Here is a 16,832-nt window from a genome sequence, read left to right on the forward strand (position 1 = left end):
AAACAAAAAACAAAAAACAGAAAATGATGGTTGCTAAGACAAAGTCCAGACCTCATTCCAACTGAAATGCTGTGGTGGGACCTTAGGAGAACTTTGCACAAATGAACACCAGCAAACCTCAGAACTGAACTGAAGCAATGTTGCAAAAACGAATGGGCCAAAATTCCTTCACAATGAGTGAGAGAATGAAAGTCATACAGAAAACAAATACTTCACATTGTTGCTGCCAAAAGTTGTTCTATGAGCTACTGGAATGGGGTGTGTGTAGTTTTTGAGCAGACAGGTATATAACTATATCTATATAGAGATATGTTCAATGGAGTTTATTGTTATGAGAAAAAAAAACCGAGAAAGTAGAATCGTTAACATTTTTTGATGCTTTCACAATAGAAAAAAAGATTCTCGTGATTTCTTGTATAAATACTTGAGGGAATGCTTGTTAGATGGCAGTGGCTTAAGCCTTTAATTGGATAAATACTTGGGAAAGTAATATGTGGTTTTTTCTAGGTTCTAAGCTTTAAGACGATTAGACGTCCCTGCCCAGTGGTGGCTAGTGTTGCTTACTTCCATTAACATAGATATCCATTTACCTAATGCTTATAGGTATTTCACCAGTGTAATTTACCATTTAACTTTGTCTTTTTTAGTTGTGTTCCAAAATTTCTAAATTGCTGCTCTTATTTACATTTTAAACAGCATCACAAACTTTTGGAACTGATTCAAAAATACTGCATGGTTATGGCTGACATAAAATATTGTACAATTATGGCTAATTACTGAAAACCACCTATAGAGGGGGTTTGTCTTGTTGCATGCAAACATTGCAGCCAATTTATGGTGCATTTGGTGCAAAGTAAGAATACCGTTGCTCAGTGTAACCATTTGTGTTTTGCAGTGTATACGACAATAAACTTCTTGAATCTTGAAGTTTATAATGACAATAAAAGTTACAGAAAACATGGTATTTTCTTGTGGCACAGAAACTTCCCAGCAGGAGGAGTCGTTCTACAAGACAAAACCAAAGGCTATGTAAAAGTGTTTGTGCAAAGAGACCTGGCTGTTGTTGATCCCTCCTTTTTGATAGATCTGTGTGTAGACCAGACAGTGTCAGGGGAAAAGAATTTGACAAGAGAACAAAGAAACTGAACAATATATAAAACTTCTGTTTTGCAAAAATGCACTCACAAGTTTTCTATGTGCTTTAAATGTACAAATATATCCTTTTTCTTCCATCAGAGAAAGTAAGTCTTGCAGCTCTCCTGCCATGGTTGTGTTTATCCTAATGACAGAGCACAAAGTTTACTGAACAAAATACAGCAATCCATCCCCTGTTCCAAACCACATCCACATGCCAGATTAAAAATTGGAGGTTATATATATATTTTTTCTCTTTTGGTGAAATGTGTCAACAATTTTGCTTCTACAGCTTACAGCTTTTCATGCTTGTATTGGATTGGCCTTAAACCCAACCCAGGGAGGTATTATGAAGCAACTTCAACAAACCCAAGATATTTTTTATCTTTGAAAGATAACAGCCACAGTGCCACTAATCTATGCCAAAGGTGAAGCCAACTCCTTTTAAATATTGATATTGTAGTGGCATAGAAACCGTCTTCTCAGTTGTTGGGTTTTTTGTTTTTGTTTTTTGCTACAGTATATTTTAACAAATCATTTCATCATAAGTAAAGAAAAAACTCTATTATAACTCTTAGAATTTGTTTATGCTGGCATGACTTCTATGTATTGCTACACCAGAAAGACTCAAACAATTCTTTTCGTATCTGAGTCCCACCCTAAAACAGGTCACAGGTAAATCTGTCCAGGTTTTTGTAATATGATTGCATTTATCTAAAAAGGGATTGCCGCTAGGTAATCAATCACTGGCAACATTAAAACCACAAATTTCTTGCATTAAAAATAATTCAAAAACAAAATATGTGGACTTGAAATAAAAGCATGTGAGAGGATGAAGTAATGATTTCAGATTCACAATTTATTTCAGATCATGTACAGACATAGTGTAGAAATGATTGTAATAACATTGTCTGGCTACACTGACCTATAGATACACCTTTAATTTAGCATGGCTCATGTGCACACCTTCAAACATCTTTTAGTGAAAGTGTTGATACCGAGTGATTGTCATTTTAAATCCAGTCTGCCCGAGTACTGAGAGAAAACAATGGAAAATGTATCACCGCCTGTGTGTGAAACTGGTTGGTTGTTTTGAAGCAATGGAGCTCTTCAAACTTCTGCAATGTAACATATTTGCATTTGTTAGTGCTGGTTAAAAAAACAGAGCACCATCAAAACGGTTGCAATATTTAACACAATACAGGATTTATGGTACCTGGCTTTGGATAAACAATAGATGATTGGTGGAACATAAAACCATTTGCTTTTCATCCCATATTGATTATATCACATCAGACAGTAAAAAAAAGATGACACAACAATTCATGACACCACTGCACATTTAAAAAAAAAAAAGAAGCAGATTATATAAATACTAATGAGCCATTAGACCAGGGGTGGGGAACTCCAGGGCTGGTACACGCACCTGAATCAAATGCTTAGTTCATTACCAGGCCTCTGGAGAACTCCAAAACATGTCGAGGAGGTAATTTGGTAATTTGAATCAGTTGTGTTGGACAGTGTTTCCATACTGTCCACACCAGTTCACCAGTTTATTTCACACCTGTCTATGATTAGAAAATAGGAGACGATTAGAAGGAAGGAACAGAAACAGCTATAAAGAAATGTTCACATGTGGCTTCTTCTTTGAATGACAGACCTTTAACCTGAATTTGTGGTTGGCAAACTGTGTGATTTCTGCAAATGATCTTAAACCCATGTAGTGATTATCGTGACAACACCATGCCTGTTTTTGATGCAATACAATCTGAGGGACGGAGGATCATGTATTGATTTAGATTTCTCATATTCTTGGTAACTTTTGATATATTTACAGTAGATAATGAACTAAAACTTGTCAGAATTTTTCCATGGTGGAACATTATGTTTTTTAGATGCCATTATTGAACCTCCGCCTAAGATGTTCATGACCTAGTCTTGCTAACCTGTTGCCAATTATCCTAGTTAGTTGCAAAATCTCTCTCCAGATATTTCTATTTAGTACCATTTACTTATCGAGTCTTTTTTCTTACCCCCATCCCAACCTTTCTGAGACAGGCTGTTCCCATTAAATTACAAAGGAGCTAATATTTTCTAATTGAATAGTAAAATGTCTCATTTAATATAAATGTAAACATTTTAAACATAAATTTGCTTTCTGTGTTTTATTGTGACTAATTCATGGTTGTATGATATTTGTGAATCATTGCATTTTATTTCTATTTGCATTTTACACATCATCCCAACATTTTTTGCAGATTTAAAACTGGATATTCCAAATACATAGACACACTACACACACACACATTGTTCACTTTGATGCTAATTGTGATTTACAGGCAAAACACAAGGCTTCAAATATTTTAAGATTACACACTGAAATACTGCTGAGTTTTAAATGTGCTTTGTGCTGCATTTTAGGTATCTGGGTTATTGCATTTTCCATAGCCTTTAAATATTCTGTTGTTGATGATCATGTGGAGAAATAAATCACTGAATCGCAGGTTAGCCTTGGCCAAAGTATTGAAGTACTATAACCTCTGGAGCTTTAGGGTATATAGCATTTATCACACATGGCCTGCACATGGTACCAACATGTTCCATACTACGCATAGCAAAACAGACCATAAGTGTCTGTTCATGTGTGAAAACATTTTTATTGCTCAAACATAGAGTGCAAGTTCTTTGAACTTACCCGGGGAATTCATATAGTGTTCTTTCTTTGTTTACTTCTTCTTTGCTTTAATCCATACTGACAGACATTATGATATTAGGTTAAAACATCTGTGCATTTGTCAATGTCTCTGATATCTGTATTTCATCTTTCCTGTGAAAAAATGTTGTCTAGCTGGTAAGTCTAGCCAGCTGCAAATGCTTTGATAAAACTCCAGCATGAGCAAATAGTGTGGCTTAAAGGATATAATGGGGATTCAATAGGTACATTCGGTACCAAACCATGTAATAATGAATGAATATACTTGGTATGTGAAATGTTATATTGAAAGTATTATATTGTTTTAGCATGAAAACATTCTGTTTTGGGTAGAAGGGTTCCTTCTTTAACTCGAGCTTTCACTGGCGGTAGATGTAATACTAAAAGCTTATGTGTCTCACCTCTATGATTACTCCAAAACTTCTTGTAAGGTAGAGGACCTGCTAGAACAAGCAGCATTTTTATGGCCAGTAAAAGCAGGGTTTTTTTTTTCATGGACAAATAAATGTGATCTTTTGCTTGGATTCATTTGGTGATGCTGAAGATGTATAAAAGTTTTTATACTTGATTTGTATCCACTGCTAAGAATTGTGGCAACTAGAAAACCTCACGAGCACCTCTTCAAATCTAAGGGACGGTAACATTTAATGTTTAAATGTTTTCATTTTTAAGTTTCAGAGCTATGATGTCCAGCTATCGTTTTAAGAAGAAAGAGCAGCATTGAGAGCGCACTCAGTGTTCTGATAATAAAATTGCAATGTTTATTTTACCAGTGTTTCCTAGATCACTAGATTAATGATTTTCTGCTGGATTAATCTCATCTTTTTGCCACAGTTATAGACTTTTGTATATACACTACCAGTCAAAGGTTTTAGAACACCCCAATTTTTCCAGTCTTTTTTTATTGAAAATTCTGCAGATTAATGTCTCTGATGAAAGCATGATACAAATAAGCAATTGGAGTTTAAAAAAAAGAAATTGCTGAATCAATATAGACCAAAATGTATTCTAAACTTTTGACAGATCAAAGTAGCCACCTTTGGCAGAAATAACAGCTGAACACACCCGTGGCTTTCGTTCTACAATAGAAATCAAATATTCTTCAGAAAGTTCTTCCGACATGTGTTGCAGAAGTTCCCATAAACGTGTGGCACTTGTAGGTTGCTTTGCTTTCACTCTTCTGTCCATTTCATCCTAAACCAGCTCGATGGGGTTTAAGTCTGGAGACTGTGCTAGACACTCCATCTTTTCAAACTTACCATCTTGTTCTCTTTTCCTGAGGTAATTCTGGCTTAGCTTGGACTTTGGGTCATTATCTTGCTTTAGGATGAACCTCTGACCAAGTAGGTGCATACCAGAGGGTATTGCATGGCAATGCAGAATGCTGCAGTAGCCGTTTTGGTTCAGGGTGCCTCTGACTCTGTATAAGTCAATGACCCTGAATCCAGCAAAACAGCCCCAAACCATCACACTCGTCCTGTCAAACCTGCAACTTAAAGTCTTCTCTTCACAGTTGAAACTGAGACTTGTTTACTATGACCACTATTAAACTGTGCTTGAAAGTGTTGCCCTGTGAGCCACCTATCACGCAAGCTGTTAACTCTCAGAAACTTGTCCTTTGATTCAGTTGTGGCTTTGTATTATCAGTTGTGGCTACCTATCAGAGTTTGGACCAGTTTCTGAGTGCCTTTGATGGTGAAGGAAATTGTACTGACACCTTGAATTTGGCAGTTTCTCTTTAGGAAAGACCTACATTTTTAAGTGTTATGATGGTGTGTCTCTCTTCCATTGTTACTTGCCTCTTTCCTGCAATACAATACTGTTCACCTGATGCTCACAAGGGTATGGTACCACAGTCTGTTCCAACACTGCTTTTGTGCAGACAAGAGGGGGTTGTAAGTAATCCAGAAAAGTTGGAACACCTGTAGGAATTAGTAGCGCCAGCTTTCAAGGTTCGATCAACCATTGCTGCAGAACAGCTTTAAATTGTTAACCCATTTTGTGTTCCCTGTAAAAGGTCTTTTGTATAGTTTGGACATGTACAGAATTTTTCACTTTTAATGTTACTTTTTTTTAAACCTCTGGCAGTTCACCACTTCCCTTTGTACCATTTCAAGCTATTCACTGGACTTAAACAAGTTGAATTGTAATAAATAACTGGAAAAAATTGGGGCATGTAGTGTACATTTTATCAAAGTCTCTGGTGTAGATTGCCCTCCTAGGGATTAGTTTGTGTTGAAGAAGAGTCATGTGATGCATGAAAGGCACCTTATGAGCGCAAAGAGTGTCTGAAACGGAAAAAGCAACATAAGAAAGCTGATAACGGCTGTTGTCATAATAGTTATTTCCAACTGTGAAGCCAGCTAATGCAGAAAAAACCCCCCCAAAAAAACAGGCCGACTCAATAAAATTCAGATGTTAACATCTGTCATCAAGACAGAAAAAAGAAAAAGGTATAAACCTATCCATTTGAAAATATAGGCTGTTTTCAGGAAGGAAAAACTCCCTTTTAACAGGAAGAAACCTCTGGCAGAACCAGGCTCAGGAAGGGGCGGGCCATCTGCCACGACTCGTTGGGGTGAGAGAAGGAAAACAGGAGAAAGACATGCTGTGGAAGGGAGCCAGAGATTAATAACAAGTATGATTCAATGCAGAGAGGTCTGTTAAGACATAGTGAGTGAGAAAGGTGACTGAAAAAGAAAATTCAATGCATCACGGGCATCCCCCAGCAGCCTACACCTATTGCAGCATAACTAAAGGAGGATTCAGGGTCACCTGATCCAGCCCTAACTAAAGAGCAAAGTGCTCTAATGGGGTTATGTGGTACTATAAGGTCATTAAGATAAGATGGGGCATGATTATTTAAGACGTTGTACAGTGTTATTACAAAAGTATGAGCACCCTTGATAATTTTCATGATTTTCCTTCATAAATCATTGGTTGTTTGGATCAGCAATTTCATTTAAATATACCATATAGCAGATGAACACAATGATATTTGAGAAGTGTAACGATTTGACAGGTTTGATGGTTTCATGGTTTCATGGATAGCCTGCTTTAAGTCACACCATTTTCAATAATTCAATAAAGATTTTCAGGTCTGGGGACTGAGACGGCCATTCCAGAATGTTGTACTTGTTCCTCTGCATGAATGCCTTAGTAGATTTTGAGCAGTGTTTAGGGTCATTGTCTTGTTGAAATATCCAGCCATGGTGCAACTTCAACTTTGTCACTGATTCTTGAACATTGTTCTCAAGAATCTGCTGATATCAACTGGAATCCATGCGACCCTCAACTTTAACAAGATTCCCAGTACCTGCACTGGGCACACAGCCCCACAGCATGATGGAACCGCCACCACATTTTACTGTGGGCAGCAAGTGTTTCTCTTGGAATGCTGTGTTCTGTTTCCACCACGCGTACGGCCTCGTGTTATGCCCAAATAACTCTAGTTTCATCAGTCCACAGCACCTTATTCCAAAATGAAGCTGGCTTGTGCAAATGTGCTTTAGCATACCTCAAGCGACTCTGTGGCATGTGTGCAGAAAAGGCTTCTTCTGCATTACTCTCCCGTACAGAATCTCTTTGTGCAAAGTGCGCTGAATAGTTTAACGATGCACAGTGACACCATCTGCAGGAAGATGATGTTGCAGGTCTTTGGAGCTGGTGTGTGGGTTGACTATGACTGTTCTCATCATCATTTGCCTCTGCTTATCTAAGATTTTCCTTGACCTGTCACTTCCGGCCTTAGAACCGTCCCTGTGGTCTTCCATTTCCTCACTATGTTGCTCACAGTGGAAACTGACAGTTGAAATCTCTGAGATAGCTTTTTGTATACTTCCCCTAAACTATGATGTTGAACAATCTTTGTTTTCAGGTCATTTGAGAGTTGTTTTAAGGCTCCCATGTAGCCACTCTCGAGAGAAGATGCAAAGAGGAGAAAAACTTGCAATTGGCCACCCTAAATACCCTTTCTCATGACTGGATTTACCTGTGTATGTAGGTCAAGGGTCAATAAGCTTACCAAACAAATTTTATGTTTCAATAATCAGCAAGGCTGCCCAAATTTATGCACCTGTCTAATTTAGTTTAAGTAAATTTTGCACACTTTCTGTAAATCCTATAAACTTAATTTCACTTCTCAACTATCATTGTGTTTGTCTGCTATATGATATCTTTAAATGCAATTGCTGATCCAAACAACCAATGATTTATGAAGGAAAAACATGTAAATTATCAGGGGTGCCCAAACTTTTGCATATCACTGTATGTGAGGAGCAGGATTTTGAATTCAATTCTGGATTTAACAGGGAACCAATGGAGGGAAGCCAGTATCGGAGAAATATTCTCTCTCTTTCTAGTCACTGTCAGTACTCTTGCTGCATTTTGAATTAACTGAAGGCTTTTCATGGAGTTTTTAGGACATCCTGATAATAATGAATTACAGTTGTCCAACCTAGAAGTAATAAATGCATAAACCAGTTTTTCAGCATCACACTGAGACAGGATATTTCTAATTCTAGAGATATTGCATAAATAGAAGACAGCAGTCCTACATATTTGTTTAATATGTGCATTGAAGGACATGTCTTGGTCAAAAATGGCTTCAAGATTCCTCACAGTGTTACTGGAGGACAAGGTAATGCCATCCAGAGTAAGAATCTGGTTAGATACCATATTTCTAAGACTTTCAGGGCCGAGTACAATAACCTCAGTTTTATCTGAATTAAGAAGCAGAAAATCAGAGTTCATCTGGGTCTTTATGTCTTTAAGACATTCCTGCAGTTTAACTAATTGGTGTGTGTTATCTGGCTTCATCGTAAGATAAAGTTGAGTGTAAACTGCATAGCAGTGAAAATGTATTCTATGCCTTCTAATGATGCTGCCTAAGGGAAGCATGTATAATGTAAACAGAACTGGTCCTAGCACTGAACCCTGTGGAACTCCATAATTAACCTCAGTGTGTGAAGAGAGAAAATACAATCCTAAAGGCAGAAAAAGCACAAACAAGCACAAATTCTGCTGGTTGAGCAGCGACTGAGTTTGATTCCCTAATCCGGGCCTTAAATATTTTAATGTATATGGGTTGTGTGTCTGAGGTGGGGTTCATTTTGAACCGTTTTTATTTTATCAAGTATTGTTTAACTTTTGTAGTTTTTGTTAAGGAACGGTTGTTAGGTAAACTGTGAAAGGATTTTGTTAATATTAAGTTTAACATATAATTTATCCTTTTTTGTGTATAAACCTGCTGATTTCGTCCCTTTTGCTTCCAGGCTGAGAGCTGAAGGTGGTGGAGGGTTTCCCAGCTGACTGTTATTATGTGCTGTGTGTGTGGTTGGTGCCAGATTCTCTTTGCAGTTGAGTGCATGCTCACAAGTGTCTGGGGTGATCTATTTATCTTTTTTATTTGTTGAAATCGTCTCCCCGTCAAGTTGACCATCCTCAGTTCTGAACACCAACCCCCATTCCCGTTATGGTTGAATGTGTAGTTTTAAAAAAAGTTTTCTTTGAGTAACGAAGTATAACTTTTAATTGTGAAATCACATCTCCTGCCTCATATTAGTGGAACAAACCTGTGTACCTTACTGGTGTTAGTACTTATTTCTTTGGGTGAAATTCCAAAGGTGGCGTTGTTGGTAGCCCTAGCTATAGTGAAAACAGTGAGTATGAATTACTCTTTTATACATTGCTCCCACACTTGTTCATTATTGTAAGATATATATTTAGTTTGTCAGAAGGGGATAGGCGAAAGCTAGTCTGTCTGAGAAGTGAACCTTTATGTGTCACTTCAGCTTATTTTTATGACAATGTTTTGTACTTTTTATCTCATGTAATCAGAGTACAGTCACGTTCAGAAATGAGAAGCACTTCTGACAAACAGGAAAAAGGAATATCAGGAGAGTAACATGAACCACACTTACGTTATGCAAAAACAAAAAGGAGAACTTTACTGCAATCATTCAAAAGCATTTCCCCTCAACCTACATACAAAATTTAAAGAGTCACTGTCCAGTCTGGCACCTAGTAAAGGACAAAAAGGATCACACACCCATCAATAGACACCGATGAACGTAGGCAATATGTTTCTATGAAATAAGACTTTTTTTCACACTAGTTTCAAGCATGGAAATGGAATTTAATATCTTTAAATAACATTTATTTAGAAAATTTGGTCAAAAATGAAACACGTGTGGATATAAGAAAGAAGCAGATTTAGTTGCTTCAAGACTGTCTTTGTAAAGGGTAGAAAGATTATAGCCCTATAACCCTCGCTACAATCTCTCTACCCAAGATAACAGAGGCAACAGTTTGCACAGGTATGATAATGTCACTGAGTGGCGCCTACATTAAGTGAAATGTACTACTTTCATTATATAGACAAGATAGACAAATGTTTGAACATGCTTATGTTTGATTGTTTTAATATCCCACTGAAATGGGCTGAGAAAAGCACAGAACAGGATTTTTAAAAATATTTTAATCTAACTAAGTATATACAGAATATAAAGTATGTAAAACTCCATAAAAAGATTATCTAAAATTAAATTGGTGTAAAGCATACAATACTGTTAAGTCTGGTGTTGTAGATACTAAAATCTGAAAGTTCATGTCATAAAAGAATTAATGTAATTCTTTGCTTCTGAATTCATATTTCAATTCATACAGTCAGTCTATAAACTATGACACATAAACATGCAACTGTACAGAAGGTAACCTGACATCTATCTGGGGAGAAGTCCCAACAGAAACAATTGTTTGAGAACAATAGTTGTGTCAGGAAGTAAGTGAGGGTGGGATACTATGTATTTAGTGAATGTTTTTTTTAAGTGACATCTCTCTAACGGACTAACACTCGTTTCTTTCTTTCACAGCCTCTCTGGAGTTGTCTTTGGAAGTCACATTGGTGAGTCGGACAGTCTCCTGCTCTGTGCTCTCTTTCCTGTCACGTACTTCCCCTTCCATGTGGAAACCAACCATCAGCTGGTATATCATTACACCAATGAAGGTACCAAGGAATGGAGCAAAAACAGGGACCAGGAACCAGCCTTGTCTAACCCTGGACAGAGACAGAATAAGAGTTAGTAAGCGTTAGTAGGGATCACTGTAAAGGCAATGTGAAGGAAAAGTAGTTAAAATCTGTCCACTGACGTGAAAACCTCACTCCCCCAACCAGCTATAGCGGTGAAAAGACGTGGTCCGAGGTCTCTGGCAGGATTCACTGCATAGCCAGAATTAAAGCCCATAGACAATCCAATGACCAGAACCACAAATCCCACAGTGAAGGCCTCCAGCCCTTGGGGAATGGGGTTGTTGTGAGGATCCACAATGGCCAGAATGCAAACTATCAGTGCTGCTGTGCCAATAATCTGTGTGGTAAAAATGAAATATAAGAGGGAATCCCATCTATATTCTGTTCTTAAAATTTGTGTATAAAACCAGTTTGAATTTCAAAAGACTACCTGATCAAAGAAACCGTTGACAAGGGTGAGATGGTTTCCAGGATAAGTAGCAAAGATGCCAGCTGTGGCATCAGGTCCAGTCACATTAAAACTTGCAGGATGGTCCCACAGGGCATCTAATGGGATCCAAATAATAAGATGTTTGTTTTTTTAAAATTATTGCTGTTGTTGCTGCTTAAATAATAAGATATGATATATATATATATTAAATGTATTTATCAGCTTCTGATTCATATATATATATATATATATATATATATATTATATTAATATTTTATATATTATTTTTATTTATTATATATTATATATATTATATATAGTATATATATATATAATATATATATTATATATATATATAATATATATATATAATTATATAATAAGATAATTCTGACTCATCACTAGAAGTCTTCACTTACCATAGTACATGCCAAAAATAATAGCAGCACCAAAGAAAGCACCAATTGTCTGAAAGAGGAAGAACACGGGAAACTTTCTCCAGCACTCTCTTCCAAGCAGACACAAGGCAAAAGTTACTGCTGGGTTGAGATGGCCGCCTGCAAATGCAGATGTTGACATTATGTCAGTGTCTGCAGTCCATAATCACACAAAATCACAGCCTTGCCTAAAGTAAAACAAAAAAAACTCTAAATACATGTTACATAACATAAACATCAATAAATCAGTTTGCTTACCTGATATTTGGCCACAGACCAAGATGCCTAACGTAGCAGCAAAGCCGAAGGCAAAGTTGACAGTAAGGAACATACCATGGGAACCACCGCTCAACACCAACTGGGCCACAGAACCGCAGCCAAACATCTGGAGAGAAAGCAGAGAAATCAAGTTCAATTGGGTCCCAATAAATGAATACACTAGTTTTTGGTTGTTTCTCTTGTAGAACAGTTAATATAATGAAAAATTCAATGTGTTTTTGTTTGAATGGGTCTATTTAAATTTGACTAAATGTTTTCTGTCCGTTTGTTGCATTGACTTTTGTTTGAAATGAAGAAAACCTTTCCAATTGCTCTGAGAAATGCATTCTGCATATCAAGACTTTACAAAGTTTTGTGTACGACATCAACCATACTCAGCATCTCACAATGTAAGTATTGTACATTAGAGGCCCTGTTAGTCAGTCAAGGTGAGATTAAAGAATGTGATCATTATTTGTGAGACCTGTAAAACAAAAACCCACTGAATGAGACCTGTTCTGAATGAAATCCATTGTTTTAACAAGGGCAGGCAGGAGAAGACTACACCACATGTACAGAAAGGTCAGTATGTTGACCTTGATCGGAGGGGAACTGTCATTATTCCCAAGTGATTTATCCAAGAAGGGGGAAAAACAAGTCCTAATCCACTTGGAAAGAGGATAAAGATGGTTTGGGAACGTTTTTCTTTATCAACAGCACCAGGGTGAGGTGTTCCGGGCATGTCCCACCGGGAGGAGGCCCTGGGGCAGACCAAGGACGCACTAGAGAGATTATATCCCTCAGATGGCCAGGGAACGCCTTGATGTTCCCCTGGATAAGCTGGACGAGGTGGCTGGGGAGAGGGAGGTCTTGTCCCTCCGCTTAGGCTGGTGCCCCTTGCGACCTGGCCCCAGATAAGCGGAAGAAGATGGATGGATGGCTGGATGGAACAGCACCAGACAGCATCTGTCAAACTGTGTGTTCAGAGTACCTCGTGATTATATTTGTGCATATATCCATGAGTGTTCTTTGGATGTGCTTGTAAGTGTAGTATGTAAGCGTCCATGCTTAGGCTTCTGTGCTCTAAGCCCCATGAAGAGGATTCTTTTCACTGAGATCAGATGACGTTGAGGTTAGTCTGAGGGAACCGCCTTTAGAGGGACTGGCGCCTGAGGAGTGCTCATTATCACTGTGCTCAGTGTAAACTCTCCTCCTACGATGAGACCAGCCGTTGCTGGAAAAATAGGATATAGCTGAGTCTTATGCTAGAATTGTGCTTAGCTGTTTTATTTTTAGGAGTGTGAACAAAGTCTTTTTGATACTTCTTAATGTCATAGGCACTGGATTACAAATGATCAGCCATTAGCTTGTGAGTGTCCATTTCCTGATTTAGATCGCATTCCACCAGAAAGGTCTCATTTAAATCTGATACTAAATTTGGACACAGGGAGAGCTACTTCCAGTTTGCAGAAGCACTTCTAGAAGTGCTCATATTCAGTGATTCCGTGCTCTTTTCACAAATTACAGTTACTTCATATGTTTCTGTCATAATGTAGCTTAACTGCAACCCAGCAACAAACATTCAAGTTGCTGATTCAGCATTTCATACATCTATAGTGCCAAATGTTAGCACAGTCAGGGAGCTTATAAAAGAACTGCAGAGCAGTCAGCCAACTGAAACAGACACTTAGGATTTGTCTGGGAGTGAGAGGCCTGAAACCGGTCTCTGTGGGATCTTTTTAAAATCAGGATGAAGAGCCTTAGAGGAATTCCAACAGCTACTCTCCAGATGAAAGCACACTGCTTTTGAAGTGGAAAATGGATTCCACCTTCACATGGGTTTAGCACACCAGTGGCAACCAAAGACACAATCTGCTGCTGATGCTGCTGCTGCTAAATGGCTTCCAAGGTCAAAGCCAGTTTAGAGTCAGTGATGAAGCATTTAAGCACGCTATACTAACAGAAAAGTTACTCAGTCAGTTCATGACATATTTTAAATGCCTTTGACTAGAACTAATTTTTTCCATATGCAATGGTCAATTTGTGAGCAAATCTACCATGAATTTCAGACAATATTAAAACACGCACGACTGCACACACCCAGTGAGCATGAGTTCATCTGGAGGCATTGAAAATCACAAACAAAAATTAAGAAGAAAGAGGAATTTTTACGCAAGATATTATTGCATAAGAAAAATGTGGCACCTATTATTCTGCCACTGAACGTGTCCTGATGAATAACTTCACCACACCTTTGTGTACTATCAGTAGTCACACCAAGAGTTACACCATTACAGGTCAAATATTTCTAATTTCCCATAATGATTTAACATAGATCAATCCAAAGTGCTCAAAACAAATGTAGATCATATATATGTACATACAAGGGATATTTTAATCAGGGGTAGCCTGCTTCTGTGAGTTTATTATCAGGTTATTATCAGGTTTACAGATCACATTGTGCTGCAAGATTAATCATGTTTAGTCATTAAAAGAATACGCTGCCTGCTAGAATTTAAATTATTAACTGTAAAATCCATTTTATTCTTGGCGTCATTTCAAAATAAACAGCTTTTAATGGTATACTCTGGAGTCTATATTTCTACAGTATATCTATATATTTCAGTTAGCAAGAAAAAGTTGTCCACCTCACAGTTATTGTTTTGATGCCTATTTTAACCTTTATGTTTGAGACAATGCAAGATAAAATTCTATTTCGTCTTTTGTCGGCCTCTGTCTTTAATACTGATACTGAAAACAAAAACAACAATAACAAATGTGCTGTTCCTCATACTGAATTATCATCATTACTTTGCATGTATTAACTTCCATGTTCATGTGCACATATATAACTCCTTTTTATGTGAAGAAAGGGTGAGGTTGCGCCTCTGGGATCCTACACACAAACACACACACACACATATATATGTATATAACAGGTGAGCAGGGGTTATTCATAATAGATAGCATTATTTAAAGGATGAATATTGTTTTAATGTTGTGTTGAGATTATACATGAATTCCATGCATACACGCACAGACACAGGTGCACACATTCTTACGCTTCCACACACAAACATGCACTTACCACAAGGATGAGAGTGCCAAGACACTCTGCCAGGGCTTGACGAAGCAGCAGGTTGCGGATCTGGAAGAAGCGGGACAGTTTATCCAGATAATGCTTTTGCCAGCCCATGTCTTCTTGTCACAGGTTGAAGAGACTGTGAGAAATGACACAACCACACACACACACACAGTTGGTAGAATTTCCTGAGTGCCTGTGAAGCTGAGAGGACTGAGTTCCTCTTTTATAGCCAATGGTCTCGGATGGCCATTCTGAGCTTGGACCCACCCCTCTATACCCCGCCTCTGTGCTAGCTTGGTTTTGTCACTGACCTGTTCACTCCCTCACCACCTGTCACGCACAAACACTCATACACACACACACACACACTCTCTGTACACCTTTTTTTCTTCCTCAGGACATTTTTGCATTGTAAGGTAAATACTTTAATATTACCTTTACCCTCCTTTACAACCAAAAATAGTCTAACCAAATAAAATGAAGTTATATATTTAAACTTAAATGTATGTTTAAGTTTACTGATGATGCTTGTTCTCTGTCCCTCAGAGTTGGGATTAGAAGTACTCACTGTATGAAAAATAAGATATAATTATATATTTACTAATACGCAGGTATCCTGGGTTTTTTGTTTGATTAAAAAAAGCAAATGTTGGAAAGAATTCCTATTTCCACTCATTGGGAAACAACAAGTGGAAGCAAATCCAAACTTACCTGGTTGCCACAAGAGCCATATAGCATATGGAACGCTATATATATATATATATATACACATCTTGACAAATGAATCTCCATTATTTTCAAAGCAGTATATTCTGAACCCTAGAGTTCCAGAGTTATCGGAGCACACACACAAATACACACACATGTGTAATTCATGCTGTTTGCCACCAGTACTGGATCATTCCCAGCTAATCACACACATCTTCTCTTCTACTCTTTCTGTCACCTTATTTTGTCTGTCCTTTTCCTATGTTCCTCTTCTGAAACTTCATCACCATACATTATGTCTCCTTTGTCTGGTTAGAAATGTGAGAACATGTGCTCTGTAAGGCCTCAGCTATGCTGGTATCAATAGGAATCTGGATCCCATTCTAAAATACTCCTGTTTTTCTCTGTGTGTGTTGTTGATGTTGCCATTTTTTGCATGATAGTGGAGTCCATCAGATGGAATTTACCTAAGGACTGCTAAACAAATGTGCACACGTTTATAGACACATAAAACTGCTTATTTAAAATGTCAACTTGTGAAAATAATTCCACTTTCAGGCATACAGAAAACTTTTTCTCCATAATTTATGGAGATGTTATTGTGTAAAAGGCAATCTGAGTCATTGCCAGCCAGATATGTCAACTCGAACATGGTTAAGTCACGTTGTGCAACATTTTACAAGCAACCTTTTTTTGAATAGTAGGCGTCCCCTGAGGAGATTACTGAGGAGAATGCTTCCTAAACCAACTTTGGGGAAAGCAGAATTCTAAAATGGTAGAATTTGATGTAAATTATATGAAGGGAAATTGAAGATTAGCAGGGGGGACTAGATGATTCAGCAGAGAAATTTCTCATTACATTAATATTGACTGGTGTTATTTCTTCTTGTTCTTGTATGTCCCCCTTTTCCACCTGTGTTTTCTACACACATCCACATAGTTTGCTCAAAAACTGTTAATTTTGCTAACAATTAAATGTTATTTGGAGGCTAAAAGAACATCATTTTTGTATGTATTCAGTTCTCAGCTCAAACACA

General features: G+C 37.6%; 1 protein-coding gene across 1 annotated transcript; it reads right to left on the reverse strand.

The window, feature by feature from the left end:
* Positions 1 to 9,968: 9,968 nt before the first annotated feature.
* Positions 9,969 to 15,292, reverse strand: LOC102295351 (aquaporin-3). Its single transcript, XM_005922846.2, has 6 exons — positions 15,091 to 15,292; positions 12,003 to 12,129; positions 11,727 to 11,864; positions 11,308 to 11,423; positions 10,997 to 11,214; positions 9,969 to 10,904 (listed from the first exon to the last, which is right to left on the reverse strand). Exons 1-6 carry the CDS (start codon positions 15,196 to 15,198, stop codon positions 10,694 to 10,696), a joined length of 918 nt encoding a protein of 305 aa, XP_005922908.1. The 5' UTR covers positions 15,199 to 15,292; the 3' UTR covers positions 9,969 to 10,693.
* Positions 15,293 to 16,832: the final 1,540 nt, after the last annotated feature.

Source organism: Haplochromis burtoni, unplaced genomic scaffold (genome assembly GCF_018398535.1).
Source record: "Haplochromis burtoni strain Fernald_Lab_line unplaced genomic scaffold, NCSU_Asbu1 Contig_63, whole genome shotgun sequence".
Classification (NCBI taxonomy): domain Eukaryota; kingdom Metazoa; phylum Chordata; class Actinopteri; order Cichliformes; family Cichlidae; genus Haplochromis; species Haplochromis burtoni.